Consider the following 16,621-nt stretch of genomic DNA (forward strand, 5'->3'; position numbering starts at 1 on the left):
GGGATAGAACTCATGCTGAAGTGGCTTTAGCTTCCCAGTGCTGTGCTTTAACCCGCTGCGCCACCAGGGAGGGCCCTAGTTAAAGACACTTTTGAAAAAGCAGATGCAAGAAGGATAATCTGACCTTTATTCTTCCTGAAAACTAAAGAGAAAATTCCCATATAGAAGAAGCCCTTCCTATACCATGAGCAAAGAAACATCTTCTGTACAAACAGCTCCTTATGTCTTTAATATGGTATTTTTATTGCTTATGTTTGTATCTTTCCAACCTTCTATGCCTTTGACCCTTTCTCCTTTCCCCCTCCCTCTTACCCTGAGAAACTTTATTTCACTTATGAGTATTCCCTCATTTTTACCATATTTTGCTTTGTTGAATTCTCTGCCATGTAAATATCTAATATCTGTCTTTGTTATTCTGATACCTAACACCGGCCTCAGTTTCCCTCAGCCAATAAAAGAAAGCAGAATTTGAGGAGAAGGAAAGCAGTTTAATTTGTCAGCAAACTGAGGAGGGCAGCAGACTCGTGTCTGGAAGACCACAGCCCTGCTCTTTGGCAGTGTGCAGGATTATTTATACAAAGGAGTAAATGACAGGGTGGATGGGCGAGGGTCTGCAGAGGGGAGATTGGAAGGGTCAGCATGTCCTTTTGATACAGGCATAAGGAGATTTTGGGTGGGCACAGCTTGCTTTGTTAACACCTACTGTTTGGCTTCCTTACTGTCTTCTCAGGAATGTCCTTCCTTTTTCTTAGAACGCAAGAAGACAAACTTGTTAAACTAACTAGTTAGGGATGCTTATCTGGTGGGGCAGGAAGAGAGATCTGTCACTTCATCAGTTGTGCTAACAGCCCTTGTTTAATTCGCCCCTGACTTCCTAGTTAATTTCCATGATTAACTGCTCAGGCTCAAGCCTCTTTGCCTTGTCACATTTTCACAATTTACTTCAAAGTAAACCTCTTAATATTTGAAACAACCTTCCCTCCCCACGATTATCCCCACTTCCCACTCCTATTTTTCATGTTAGGTTTTTTTCATAAATGTTTTCTAGCTAAAGTTTCATCAGCATTAGTATACTTCTCATGAAAATGTTTAACCGAACGAAGTCAAAACTTTCTCAAGGTTAAAAAACACCACACACATCAAGGCCACACAACAGGCTCAATATCCAGGCTTCACTGTAACCTCTCAACTCCTTTCTCCCTGCTCAGGAGCTACCCCCTTGGTTCTGAGTGGGTTGAGTAGAAAAAGAACGCATGCTGAGGGCAGCCTATTCTGCGTTGTGTGACTGCTTTCACAAGTTCGTTGTCATCATCAGGACCCCTGTTTTACAAAGGAAGAAACCCAGACTCAGAAAGGTTGGGGAACCTGCCGACGGAGTGCAGTGGGCACCCCTTCCCACCCCCAAGAGTTCACTCCAGCTCCTGGAAGGGCTCATGTCACACAGTTTGGAGTCAAGGCTGCTGGAAAGCTCTGGGCCTACTCTGTCTCCCCCGTCACCCAGTACTTTCTTCCAGGGGCTGTGAAGAGATATTCCAGTTGATTATTGCCTCCCCGTACCCCCAGCTGGATATAAATCACCTCCTCTTGAGTGGCCTTTTGCTGCCTGAAACCTAAGCCCTCAGCAGAGGGAGCCTGAACAGACTTAACAATAGCAGCAGCTACTGAGTCCTGGGGCCTGCCAATGAAACTGGATCCTGGAGGACTAAAGGTGAAGCAAAACGATTTTCCCCAATAACTATCCCAGCCATACTCTGTCAAGTCCCTCTTCCAGAAATAGATTTTTGAGAAAAGACAGTTCTCCCAACGTGAAACATAGCCATTTTCCATTTAAACAACATATATTGTTATGTGTATTATTTTTATATTTGTGGGTGTTTTCTTTCCCCCCTAAAACTAAAAGCTCCCCTAAAACTAAAGGTGGATGAGGAACACTCACTAAATCCTCATTTTCCCAAAACCTAGGTGCACATAGTTACCTTCCACTGTTTCTTCAAATGTGCCACCATCCAAGTCCAAAATCTTCGTTTATACACCCAGGGGACTATTACTGGATAACTTGGTATAACCGGTTTGTCTCCCATTTCTATATGGCTTTCTTCTTCCATTTCTCAGATGGCTTTCTTGTTGCGAAACTGATTTCCTTAAAGAAGCTGCCCATCTGGAAACTGACGATGCCATTTCCTTTTAATCTGCACAACTTCCCACATTATATATTTTAATCTGACAGACATCCTGCCATTTTATTTTATTTTATTATTTATGCTTACAGAACTGGGGTTCAGACCAGATGTTTGGTGGGTGAGAAGATTCACCAGAGACAGAGTGGGGAGCAGAATAGGCAGATCAATGAAGCACACTGCTGATGGGAGCAGTGGGGGGGCCAGGAGAGGTCTGCCACTCCCTGTGGGTCACCTCCCTGGTGGGGGATTGAACTCTGGCTGCAGTGGCTTTACAGCACTACATAATGTGGTGCTTTAACCTGTTTTGCCACCAGGGAGAGCCCCATCCTGCCATTTTAACCATAAAATAGAAAATGCCTTTTTTTTTAACCAATGCTTTCTGTATAAAAACAAAAACAATCAGTCTTTCCCAGTTTTTAGTGCACATGACTTGCAGGAATATTCAATGAGAAATAAAGCCAAAGACAGCCAACTTCACATAGTAAACATTTAAGGAATTATATATTGGGGTCAAAATAAATAACTTGGCAAAATTAGATTTGTTAAATAGTGGCCACAAAGGTGAAGCTATTAAATGAAGCCAGAATTTCCCACCCCTAAATATGCCCCTACTGTGGTGTATTGATTATTTTGAGTTAAAGACATTTTGTTTTTTTAAGATTTATTTATTTATACATACAGAACTGGGGTACAGGCCAGAGATGCGGAGGGTGAGAGGATTCACCAGAGACAGAGTGGGGAGCAGAACAGGCAGATCAACGAAGCACACTGCTGAGGGGAGCAGCGGGTGGGTCAGGAGAGGTCTGCTGCACCAGGTGGTCACCTCCGGGGCAGGCAGGGATAGAACTCATGCTGAAGTGGCTTTAGCTTCCCAGTGCTGTGCTTTAACCCGCTGCGCCACCAGGGAGGGCCCTAGTTAAAGACACTTTTGAAAAAGCAGATGCAAGAAGGATAATCTGACCTTTATTCTTCCTGAAAACTAAAGAGAAAATTCCCATATAGAAGAAGCCCTTCCTATACCATGAGCAAAGAAACATCTTCTGTACAAACAGCTCCTTATGTCTTTAATATGGTATTTTTATTGCTTATGTTTGTATCTTTCCAACCTTCTATGCCTTTGACCCTTTCTCCTTTCCCCCTCCCTCTTACCCTGAGAAACTTTATTTCACTTATGAGTATTCCCTCATTTTTACCATATTTTGCTTTGTTGAATTCTCTGCCATGTAAATATCTAATATCTGTCTTTGTTATTCTGATACCTAACACCGGCCTCAGTTTCCCTCAGCCAATAAAAGAAAGCAGAATTTGAGGAGAAGGAAAGCAGTTTAATTTGTCAGCAAACTGAGGAGGGCAGCAGACTCGTGTCTGGAAGACCACAGCCCTGCTCTTTGGCAGTGTGCAGGATTATTTATACAAAGGAGTAAATGACAGGGTGGATGGGCGAGGGTCTGCAGAGGGGAGATTGGAAGGGTCAGCATGTCCTTTTGATACAGGCATAAGGAGATTTTGGGTGGGCACAGCTTGCTTTGTTAACACCTACTGTTTGGCTTCCTTACTGTCTTCTCAGGAATGTCCTTCCTTTTTCTTAGAACGTAAGAAGACAAACTTGTTAAACTAACTAGTTAGGGATGCTTATCTGGTGGGGCAGGAAGAGAGATCTGTCACTTCATCAGTTGTGCTAACAGCCCTTGTTTAATTCGCCCCTGACTTCCTAGTTAATTTCCATGATTAACTGCTCAGGCTCAAGCCTCTTTGCCTTGTCACATTTTCACAATTTACTTCAAAGTAAACCTCTTAATATTTGAAACAACCTTCCCTCCCCACGATTATCCCCACTTCCCACTCCTATTTTTCATGTTAGGTTTTTTTCATAAATGTTTTCTAGCTAAAGTTTCATCAGCATTAGTATACTTCTCATGAAAATGTTTAACCGAACGAAGTCAAAACTTTCTCAAGGTTAAAAAACACCACACACATCAAGGCCACACAACAGGCTCAATATCCAGGCTTCACTGTAACCTCTCAACTCCTTTCTCCCTGCTCACCATTAATTACTACTGTTACTCCTGCAAAGGGTCTTCTGTCTTGCCTTTCTTTCCCTTCTCCCTTTCCAGCCTTCCCTTTGGTCAGCATTTCCCAAGCCCCTGTGGGGTGCTCTGGTCAAGCTCAAGCTCTGCCCTTCCCTTGGTGAGAGAGAAGGCCACAGCTGTGCACAGAGAGGAGCACAGCAGGACAAGTGCTGTCATGGGTGGGATTTATAAAGATTTGATTGTGCAGATATTTAAGTTCAGAACACCTTCCCTCTGGAACAATGCTGACTCCACTCATCCTGAGCCAGCACCATCTCGTGGAGTCAGCCCTGGAGTGAGCAGCCATGCTTCAGCCAGGGCCTGGCCAGGAGTGGGGACTTTGGGGCAGGGCTGGGGGCCAGGTGCTCTCAGGGAAGTATGGGCATCAGCTGCCCAAGGCCAAACATTCATTATGGATGAGGTTGATGTTTATTTGCTAGGCTTTTATTACTAAAATGTAGGAGGTGAACTTCACAGGAGACTAAGCTAAATGAAGGCTGGAGACATCCCTTGCAAACATTTCTAAGGACAAATGTACCCAGATACGTCTTGACACAGAGCTGGAAAAGCTGTGAGGGCCCTTCCCCCTCCATCCATCAGGCTGGAGAGTGGGACTTACCCCCCTCCCCACCCACCCCCCCGGGAAATGTGTGTGCGCACACACACTGCACACACACACACACAGTCACATACTCACTCCCCCCCAGCTCTACTCCCTGTGGGTATTCAGGGAGGAGCTCCAGGGTTTTGACACCCATGGGGGCTGGTGGTTCCAGTTAATGTTAGTTTATTATGGGAATATCTCAGCGCTTCTGTGGGTTCGTGAGGGTGTGGATTCCTTACCGTCAATTAACTTCTGGTGGAGAAGTCAGGGGACCACGTTTGTAAGGCTATAATTTTAGATGAAGATGGAGAAAGCAAGGTTCTGTTCTTCTGTCTCTTTATTTGCTGTCAACTCAAAATAATCCTAACAACCAGTGGCATACTTTGGGGGTGCTGGAGGAGGGATGTGGGCAAATTCTGCTGTCCTTCAGCCCAACTAAAAAACAACAGTTGACACATTCCCACCTGAATGAGAAATTAAAAGCAAATTGGGTAACATCTCTAACCTGATGAGAAATAAAAAAACAAAAATTTTTTTGAGAGAATCACTCAGACACAGGGAGAGCCAGAAGTTAGGAGTTTGAGGGTCTGGCACCAGGCACACCCAAGCATGCCAGACTCCACTCTAGGAAGAAACTGCATCAAAAACAGCCCATCACCCACACCCAGGGTTGAAACTCAACCAATCCATGTTCTGCTAACCATCACCAAATTTGCATATCACTGCACCAATCAGAACGTGACAGACTGCAGCCTAATTTGCATGAATACTTGTGATAACCTTTTCTTTGTACCTATAAGCTCTCCCTATCTCACTCAGCTCCATCACCATTGACGTTCTTAGGGTTAGTGTCTGTGGTTTGTTCTGGTTTCACTAGGCTAACTTGACTTTAGTTTTTAGTTATCACTGGGGGCTAGCTACTGCTTGGCTTCTGGTAGGGTTGTTTAGATCAAAAGATAGTCATCTCAAGGAAGCCACAGTCTCAGAAAAGGAGGGTGTGATTGGTGACCCTAATTGGAAAGGATGCTAAACCACTCAGAAGCAGGGAGAGACAGAAAGATACACATTTTTTTCTTTTCTTTTTTTAAAATTTTTAATTTTTAAATATATTCATTACAATATCCTTCATTTCCGTACAACATATGGTTTCCCATGAAATCCCCACCACCAGCTCACCCTGCACCATCACATAGTCCCTTGTGCTCTTCCCACTCCTGTCCTGGTCCTTTCCCTTCTCCTCCCCTACAGAACGTCTCTGATCTATAGTTGCCTATTGATTTTGATTTTTACTTTATTGGAGTTCTTTTCTTTTTCTTTTTTTGAATATATGTTTTACATCATTTTTCATTTTTGTACAATGTATGCTTTTTCATCTTGGTTGTAATCCCCATGGACTTCCACCACCAATTCATCCATGTGCCATCACCTGTGTTCTCACCCCTGCTTTTATCCTATGCCCCTCTCCCCCCTCCCCAGAATGTCTCTGATAAATAGTTGTTTGTTGATTTTCATTTTCACTTTATTACAATTACTTCTCCCCCCCACCCCCGATGCCTTACACTCTTGGTATGAGTGAAGCCATCTGATAGTTTTATTTCGGTTTACTTCTCTAAGGATGATCCATTCCAGCTCCATCCATGTTGCTATAAATGGCATGAGTTTAACTTTTTGATTGCTGAGTAATATTACTGTGTGTGTGTGTGTGTCACAATTCTTGATCCAGTCATCTATTTTGGGGCATTTGGGTTGATTCTACATCTTCCCTATTGTAAATAGAGCAGTAATAAACATAGGGGTACAGGTGTCCTTTTGAATTAATGTTTTTGTGTCCTTTGGCTAGATACCTAGGAGTGGAATTGCTGGATCATATGGAAGCTCTAGTTTTAGCAGTTTGAGAAACCTCCAAACAGCTCTCCATCATGGTTGGACCAGTTTGCATTCCCACCAGCAGTGTAGGAAAGTTTCTTTTCTCTATTCTTCCTAACATTTCTCACTGCTAGTATTTTTAGTATGTGCCATTCTCACTGGTGTGTATGCCATTCTCACTGGTATCTCATTGTGTATTTGATTTGCATTTCCCTGATTATGAGTGATGTTGAACATTTTTTCATTTGCTGTTGGCCACCTGCATTTCCTCTTTGGAGAAGTGTCTCTTTAGCTCAGCTACCCATTTTTTGATGGGGTTGTTCACTTTCTTTATTTTTGTTGAGTTTTGTCAGCTCTTTGTAGGTCTTTATAATCAATCCCTTATCATTAGTATTGTGTGAAAAATTTTTTCCCCCATCAGTGGGGTGTCTCTTTTTAGTTAATGTTTCTTTTGCTGTACAGAGCTAGCAAGATACACATTCTCAATGGGCATTTTAAACTATACTGGAACACAAAGAGGGTGAGGATTTTGCTTTCAGTGATTATGAGTTATGATGCATTTTCTTGAAGTTGCCAGACACAGCATCTATTAAAGAAAGGACAGAAATCAGAGACAATAAAGTATTAAATTCTCTGTCCTATGGCTACCCCTATCAATCCTGAACATCAGCCTGGGTGTTCATTTTCAAGACTCAAAGGAGAAACCTGGAGGTGTCAGCAAAGAGCCCCGGCAGTGGCTTCACTCTCCCAGAAAAATGAGTGTCCAGCAGGAGTCTGGACATCTTCAGTCATGTGGCTTACTGCCCTGACTTTCCCTCCTCTCCCCTCCCCACTGACATATTGAGTTTCACACTTTTAAAAATAGCTCCTGAGCAGAGAGGCACTATCAGTCTGGATCCCAGCCCAGATATGCAGGCCTCCCTTGACAGGGAGTTGCCCTATATGAGTGTAATTCTAGCTCTAGGCTTTTCTTGCAGCTCAAGAACATTCTCTCCACCAGACTAGCCTAGATTGTTTGAAACATTGTTTCAAAGAGGTATAGGACTCCTTTAGCTAAGTCCTGACTTCCTTCACCTTCCTTCAGGCTTATCTTCAGAAGGAATCCCACAGCATTGCTCTCACACATTTTTTTGCAAAACCCCCTTGCAGTTTCCTGAGGGTGTTGGGATGCCTCACTGTTAAGGACCAGCCTCTGTCTTGAGTCCCAGAGAGGAGAACATAACTGGAATGACTCTTCAGGCCCTGGAAGACTGTCCTAGCCTGGGAAACGATGTGTTTGTTCTGCAGAGTCTAAAAGAGGATGAAGAAGAGGGCAGGCCAGGAAGGAATATCAGTGAGCTCAAGGATGCCCAGGACCCAGAAGCTACCCTTCCACCACCTTTACATCCCATGGCCCAGCGGGGCTCCCAGGTATGTTTGCATTCCTGGAGAGAGGTCCCATAAACTTTATCCCGATTCTGAATAAGATCACCTGGGTGATGGAGACTTAAGAGGCTGTTTTATTTAATCACTGTCTTTCCCAGAAGAGCGGCTGCACACTCACCCCATCACCTCCTTGTCTTTTCCTGCCTCTGTCCTCAAATGCGTTATTAACTAAAGCAGTGACTGCTTTTTTTTTTTTAAAGATTTATTTATTCATACAGAACTGGGGTACAGGCCAGAGATGCGGAGGGTGAGAGGATTCACCAGAGACAAAGTGGGGAGCAGAACAGGCAGATCAACGAAGTACACTGCTGAGGGGAGCAGCGGGCAGGTCAGGAGAGGTCTGCCACGCCATGTGGTCGCCTCCGGGGCAGGCGGGAATCGAACTCATGAGGAAGTGGCTTAAGCTTCTTAGTGCTGTGCTTTAACCCGCTGCGCCACCAGGGAGGGCCAGCAGTGACTGCTTTTATTGAGTTCATTCTACGTGCCTGACAGCCTGCTAGGGAAGGATTAGGATCTCCATTCGAGGAAAGCAACACTCAGAGGAGTTAAGGTCACACTACTAGTCCATGTGAAATGGAAGATGTTTCTATTAACGTGCCACAGAGAAGAGTGGATGGGAGTTTGCATACAAGGGACCAAACAGCGTGCCTGGCACATAACAGATGTTCAAACTGTGCACTAGCACAGTGGCGGGGCCCTGTGATAAATGTAGTCACTTGCAACTCAGGAGGTGTTGGAATGACTGTACTGGTTTGATCTTCTCCACGGACCCCTTTTATTGGTGCGTGATGAGACCATGAGTAAGTAAAGCCTAGAATAAGTAAGCCCCAGCTGGTCTATTTGATCAGCTGCAGGAGTTGAACATGATCAGTGGCTCCAGATCTATCTCCCCCAGCTTCTCCCTTGGGTGAGCTGGTGAGCTTCCGTAGGGTCCTGGCCGTCGGGGAGGAACACGCCATCGCCCAACCCCCCCACCCCCTCTGCTATAGCAGGTCACAGCAGCCATGCCAGTGACCTCGGCAGGAGATGGCTTCGCTTCCTTCTGCGGGCCCTTCACCTTCTACAGACCCAGACCTCTGTATTTATTTCTGGGTCCAGTCTAGGTGGGTCCATCCTTGACCTCTACTATGGGCTGACCTTGCCTATAGCTCCAGTAGATCCTCCTTCATAACTGGCTGTCAACCCTGTGTCTACCACACAAGATAACCGTGGGCTTCTAGGGGTGCTCCAAGGACCTCCTGTGACTGTGGGAGCACCAGTGCCCCCGAGTGAGTCCTCTCAGGCACACGTGAAGGGTGGTCGTGAGTCCTCCCCAGCGCTTCCTCAGCCACTCTGCCTCACGCCTTCTCCCAGCCCCTATAAGCAGGCTTTCCTGTCTTCCTCTTCCTGATGCCAGCTTCTTTCCAGAAGTCTCCCCTGGCCCCCTGCAGGGGGTGGTGCACGCTCTGTTGCCCTGCTGGAGAGGTCAAAGGCCTGCACCTGCTGACCTGGCTTCAGATGCCGCCTGACTCTCACAGCTGAAAGGTCACGGGAGCCATCAAAACACAGCAGTTCAGTGTTGATCAGCGTGTCGACCTCAGCAGGGCGTTCAAGAGCTTGGGCTGTGGACTCAAACCAGGGATCAATACCTATCTGTCATTTGCCAGCACTGTGACCTCAGACTAGTTTCATAATCTCTTGAAACGTCCCTTCCTTTACCCGTGGGGGGAAATACTGAGACATGTAAATAACATGATTAGCCAAGTGCCTGGAGCACAGAGTAGGGATAAGGCCGGTGTTGTGTGACTTTAGGATTGTTTCGTCCCTTTCTCCCCCGCCACCCCTGTGCCTGACAAGACTCAGGAATGAGGCTGTGCCTACAGCACCTTATTTGGTTCCAGCTGCTCGAGGGAAGAACAGAAAGGCCGCATAGCCTTCACAGAGGCAGTTGCCAGACAAGTTTCCAGACCCATGGCATTTGATCTGCATAGTTCCATGTTTATGATATACAAGTAATTTTGAAAACATAAAGGAAAATTCTCCTATAACTCAGTACAATAACTCTTCCCGTATAGCCCTTTTGCTTCTTATATGTTGTTGGTATAGTTGTGCTTAGAATATTTATATCAGCTGTATCCTCAGGTTTTTCTCAACCTAAAATTATAGTCATGAGTATTTTCTAGGATGCTACTTCCACATAATTTGCACTTCAATGACTGAACAATATTCTATGATATGTTGGTACTGTATTAAGATTTATGGTGAAGGGCCTCCCTGGTGGTCTAGGGGTTAAGTCTCAGCACTGTCACTGCAATGGCACCAGTTTAATCCCCAGCCAGGGAACTGACCCTCATGTGCAGCAGACCTCTCCTGTCTCACCTGCTGCTCCCCTCAGCACTGGATTTCAGTACATCCACCTGTCCTGCTCCCCACTCAGTCTCTGGTGAACTCTCTCACCTTGCCCTCCCCCCACCTCTGGCTTACCCTCCAGTTTTCCTATGCAAAGAAGAAAAAGATTTATAGAGATATGTTAGGGTTTTTATAGTGGTTCACTTTTTGTAAATGTCCATAAGATTTCTCAGACACTGGTCATTCGCTAAGACCTTAACGAAATATCTGAATAACATGAGAAGGAACATGGTCAGCTCTATAAGAACAGGTATAATGTTTGGTTGTGTAAGTGTGTGGGGGACACAACTGGAAAGTATGTGTGTGCATTCAGTGTCCTCAGCTACTCACGTGGCAAATTTCAAGATAACCACAGGGACCCTCCAATCTTCAAGGAGCTCCTCATTTGCCCTCCATTCTGGTGTTTGAAGGATTTCCCTTTAAAATCCCTTCAAGAGCCACCCTGGGGATTCCATCTTTGTCTTTCTGGGGCCCCGTTAGAGGCTCAAATTACTGGGTAGCAGATTGTAATCCAGCAAAAAACAATTTATCAGATTAGCTGTGAATCATTCCTGAGAGTTACCTCTTGCTGTGTATTCTTAGGTGTCTCTTCCTGGAACTTGTCATATATCTGGTTAAGAAGACCAAGAACCACATCTGAAGCATTTAATCATTCACTAAACAAATATTTATTGAGTTCCCAGTGCACACCTGTATTGTTATAGGGGTGAGAAATAGAGCACTGAACAAGTCAGGCAAGCTCCAGCTCAATTAAAATTTACATTCTAAAGGGGGATACAGACAATAAATAAATATATGACTATTGGTATGTCAAAGATATCAGAACAAAATGTGGAACAGAGTGACTGGCACCAGGGAAGAGACAGGAGCTGGGAGGGTAACATTTAAAGCACAATCTGAACAATGGGAAAATTGATGGGGGAAAATGTTCCAGAGAAAGGAAAGTGTAAGTGCAAAGGTCCTGAGGTGGGCAAAGGTTGATCTGGGCTAGTAAAACAGAGTGTCTGGAGAGCAGAAAACAGAGGTGGGAGAAGTAGGTGCAGATCGCACAGTCTTGTGCTGGCCCAGATGCAGTCAGTGGCTTTGCTGGTGCTCTGAGGCAGTGGGGAGCCTCTGGGTCCACTTCATCTGATTTGTGTTTTGCACATTCGGTGGCTGGTCTCTTGAAGAATGAATTGCCCACAGGACAAGTGGGGAAATGGAGAACCAAGCAAACAGGCGTTTGCTCTGGTCCCTGAAGGCCAGAGGGCATGGGAATGGCTTTGCTATAGTACCGGACAGTAGAAATAGATAAATTCTGGACTTTTCTGGAGGTAGAATTTACAGGAGTTGCTGGCCAATGGGATATAGAGTGAGAAAATAAAGCTAAGTCTGAGATTTTTGCCTTAATAACTAGGGGGTACCCCTTACTCAGTTGGGGACACCAAGGATAGAAATGGTTTGAAGTGGAGGGGACTGAGGTTTCTGTCTTGCACATTTTAGATTTGAGATGCCTCTTACATGTCCAAGTGCGCCGTTGAAAACACAAGTGTAGAACTTGTATTTTCAGGAGACAGGCAGGACGAGCAGCAGCTTGACTACCTAAAGCAGGATGCAGGTGTCTTCTAAAGCCACAGAGCTGGGGAGGTCTCCAAAGGATGGGATGGACAGACAGAAAAGGATGCAAACGCCTGTGCCCACCTGCTCTCCCCAAGGCAGAAGAAACATTAAAGGAGGCCAGAAGGAATAGCCAGTGAGGTTGGGGGTAACCAAGGAAAAGGTGGTGTCTGTGCATCCAAAGGGCTTTCTATAAACGCCCTATACTGTCATCACAGCAGATCATCAGTAAATATTGCAGGGAGCAGAAGCCTTACGTTTGCTTTTTGGTGTCTTCGCAGACCTGGCTGGTTGAGTGCTGGCTGGCTGCTGGCCTAAGAGTCCACACAGGATCCCCTTATCTCTGGCATCAAGACTGGTAGCTTTGCCTAGCTCCAGAGGCCTGGCGAAATCAGCCCCGCCCAACTCCTTCCCTTCTCCGGTCACACCACCCCCCTCCCGTGGCCCAAGGCCCACCCTTCCCTGCTGGCCTGACACTCCTCGGTGCCGTGCCGCCTACAGGCTTGAGGCAAGCACATTGCCACCTGTTAGCCTGAATCCTGCTTCTCCTGGAATGCCCTTCCGTCCATCCTTCTACTCCCTCTTCTAACCTAGTCCACGCTTCTGGCCTAGTTGTGCAATTTGCTTCGTGTGTCCTCTTTGTTACTTGATGGATTCCCCTGCAGGACCACCCTGTTGATTGTGTATTCCCACCAGGGGGTTAGCCCCGGAGGGCTTCCACCTGCCCTCCTATCTAATCTGTTGTCAGAGTGTGCAGTTTCTCCCTCAAAATGCCTCTTACATGTCCAAGTGGAGCTATCAGATGGGCAGTGGAAAATATGTAAGTATAGAACTTGCCCCTCTGGAACCTACCTCTGCTCCCCATCTCTGTCCTCATGAGAGTGCCGCCCTGCCCCTCCTCCCCCGCTCTCTGCACCTGAGCTAGTTTCCTGTAGGAACCTCTACACCTCACCCTTCTGCCCCCAGTCTGGCTCCACCCATTCTCCAGATGGTAACCTGGTGTCTTACATCACCTCTCCGCCTAAACGCTCAGTAGAGTCCATTCCCTGAAAATACCAGATCTTCCCCGGTCTTCGTGCAGATCCAGCTGACTGCCCACCTCCCAGACATCTCTTACCTCATTGCTCCTCATGCATGGTGCCCCAGACTCACACACTCAGTTTTAAACACCCAGCTTTTCTGACTCTCTGTACCTTGCACATGCTGTGCTCACGCTTTGGATTCACTTACCTTCAGCTCACGCGGAGCTACCTCCAGTCTTCCTTTCCAGTTCGCTTTAGGGCTGCTTCCTCCGAGAGGCCCTCGGGGACTCCTCCCCCAATCAACATCAGGTCCTGGCTGTCAGTGCCTTTCATAGCACACAGTTATTTTTCTTAAGATGATACCGCCACTTATTACTAAACATTGCTTTTATTTATTTGCTCATACTTTGTTCATAAGCTGCACAGAACCATATCTTTTTGGACAACCAGAGCTACAACATTGCGCCTAGCACTTAGTAGGTGCTCAAAGGCCTACTACTGTCACTGATGAGTGAAGCTCCTCCTGGCTTCTCTGGCCCATACTGACCTAAGCTTTTTGACTTCCATGTTCACATATTTCTTCCCAGTTTCTTTGTCCTGTAGCAAAAATAATAAAAACAGCCATAGCTACAATTAAGTTTTATGATTTGCCAGGCTCTGCGTGCCAGTCACACATTCTCACATATAATCTGTAATCTTTACAATGATCCTGCGAAATAGGTGCTATTAACCCAATTTTACAGATTAGGAAAATGAGTCTCAGAGAGATAAAGTAATTGCCTAATGCTACCCAGTTATAAGTGCCACAGCCAAGGGACAAATTGAGGTCTGTCTGATTCCAGTTTCCAAAGGTCTGTTCTTTTGTTTACACTTGTCCTTGGGGGGTATTGTTTTCCTAGGAGGCCGTGCAATGTTGTTGTTTTAAGGATTCTCTCAGTGGCTTCTCACGATTTGGATCTATGTGTGTTTCTGGCACCCTCCACTGTAGACTCCACCTCCACCCCTAGGTGCTCCCTGTTCCTCCTCCTCTAGACTGAAGATGCTCCCTACCCCTTTGTGAGGGTGTGTCAGTGGGCAGGTGATAGCCACACAGGACACAGGGCTCCATGTTTCTGTCAGAGTTGCCCTACAAGGCGACTTCCAGAAGTGGGTATAAGAAAGACAGAGCAGATGATTGCCCCCAGAACCTGACTTTATGGGGGCCCAAAGTCCTGCCTTCCCTAATTATCTCCCTCACTAGACCAGCCCGGCCCCATCTGTCCTCTCCTCCCAGCCTAATAAAATTGCCACTATTGGAGTCGCTTACATATTAAGCAACAAAGGTTGGCCTGACCTTCAGAAGGCCTCTCCCACAAGTTCTTGAGGAAGCTGACAAGACCAGCAGACTGTTTCTGGACCAGGGCAAAAATGGACAGAGAGCAGCAGGCAGGCGCTCAGAGCTGAAACAGCCCCTGTGAGCTCCAGGGCTGTCTCTGCCTTGCCTCCTCGGCAGGAACCGCTTTGCACAGTAAGCAGTGGAAACTTAAAACTTCCTAACTGACTAGCTTCTTTCTTACACTGAAGTCAAGCCCATCTACAAAGGCCTGGTCCCACCATCTGGTGGGACTCACGTCAGGGTAATCCTGGAGAGTGTGTGCTTGACCACTCTTCGGCCCAAAGATAACTCCCATGGTATCAAGACCCTGCTGTGCTGGGCCCCAGTATCCTCTTCAGCCGCATTTTCGAGGAGTCTGTCTTTGCCCCCTGCCCCTGCTTCCCATGTAGATGCTTCAGCTGGGGGAGGGAGGAGGAACCAGTTGGCAGTAGCGGGCCAGTTGCCTCCGCCCTTGGGTGGCTGGTCCTGTCCTCACCCTGCCTCCCGCTCTCACGGTACACAGGAGAGATATACCTGGGTACTTTGTACAGAGTTGAAACATCTGAGTATCGGGCATGGTGATCTGACACAGGGTAGACACAAAATAAATGTTAGTTCTCCTTCCCTGTCCCAATATTAACATAATGATTTAATCTTTTTAACATAATAATTTCTTTTTTTAAGTTGTCTTTTTTTTTTTGCTATAAAGAACATGTAAGATATATACAGTAGAAACATTAGATAATGCTAAATGTTTAACAAAGAAACACTCCCAATAATTTTTTAAAAAGATTTATTTATTTGTGCATACAGAACTGGGGTACAGGCTAGAGGCTCAGGGGCGGCGAGAGGCTTCACCAGAGACAGAGTGGGGAGCAGAACAGGCAGATCTACGAAGTACACTGCTGAGGGGAGCAGCGGGCAGGTCAGGAGAGGTCTGCCACGCCATGTGGTCACCTCCGGGGCAGGCGGGAATCGAAACCATGCGGAAGTGGCTTTAGCTTCCCAGTGCTGTGCTTTAACCCACTGTGCCACCAGGGAGGGCCCACTCCCAATAATCTTAATCATATTTTTCCTGTCAGTCCTTTTTTTTTTTTTCCTAGGCACATATACACATCGAAATCAGTTTGGTATATATACACACATACAGACACATATTTCTACACATGACATTGAGCTCATATTGTAAGGCTGTCTACCTAATAACAAATAGTGCTCATTTTTCTGTCATTAAATTTAAAAAAGATTTTTTAAAAAGTGGCTCCATAGTATATCTTACACTCATTTAGATTTTTCCAATTTTTGATGCTATGAATATCACTGAAAACTTAGAAAACATGTCATTATCAAGATTCCTTTGTTTTCCTTGCCAAATTGGCAGAAAATTTTGTATTTCCCAAAGGCAACCCAAAGGACTCCCAGGGATGTTATCCTTGCCCATAAGAATGACATCATTTGTTTGCTGACTCTAGACTTCTCTACAAAAGCATCTCTGCTGGTTTGCACAGGCTCAGAATGTACCCACACTCTCAGAATCAATGAGAGGCCTCTGGCAAAGTCATGTGGTTATTACCATGGCTCACTTGGGAATGATCTGGCTTTTCCAATCCATGCACGCAAGGAGCGTTAGCAGAAAACAAAATTATGTAAAAATGGGTACAGTTTTTGGTTCATAATGGCCGACACATAAAATGGTGGTCCCAAGAGGCTGTACCGACAGCCTAGAGTGCAGTAGGCTGTACCACGTCGGGGTGAACTCGAAGACGTTTACTCCATGATTAAATGGTGCATTTCTCTGAAATGTAAGTCAGTCATTGAGTGATACACAGAGTGGTGTTTCAATAATGCCTCTGTGCCTTATCTTCCAATAAGTTAAGGCCTAACACTGAGTCGAAGATACTAGTGCAAACTTCCTTCATGCTTATGGCATATTCCCTCCCTCCCCTTGTCCTTCCCAGCCACCTGACTTCAAAGGGACTCTTGGGGATCTCTTCAGTTCATCATAATTCATTTCAAGAACTTATCTCTCCAGTGGGAAGAGGTCAGGGTCCCACCTCTTTCCCCAGCAGGCGTCTCTGCTCCTTATGGTAATTTGTGGATGCAACTGGATTCCTAAG

General features: G+C 45.8%; 1 protein-coding gene across 1 annotated transcript in view; it reads left to right on the forward strand.

The window, feature by feature from the left end:
• Positions 1-7,946: 7,946 nt before the first annotated feature.
• The window catches only part of PLA2G4E (phospholipase A2, group IVE), a 62,092-nt gene continuing 53,417 nt past the window's right edge, over positions 7,947-16,621 (forward strand). Inside the window, exon 1 of the mRNA XM_004687883.2 lies at positions 7,947-8,129. Coding sequence (XP_004687940.1) covers positions 7,947-8,129 — 183 coding nt within the window. The remainder of the gene's footprint in view (positions 8,130-16,621) is intronic.

The sequence above is a fragment of the Condylura cristata genome, unplaced genomic scaffold, assembly GCF_000260355.1.
Source record: "Condylura cristata isolate star-nosed mole 26May11 unplaced genomic scaffold, ConCri1.0 scaffold00023, whole genome shotgun sequence".
Lineage (NCBI taxonomy): Eukaryota > Metazoa > Chordata > Mammalia > Eulipotyphla > Talpidae > Condylura > Condylura cristata.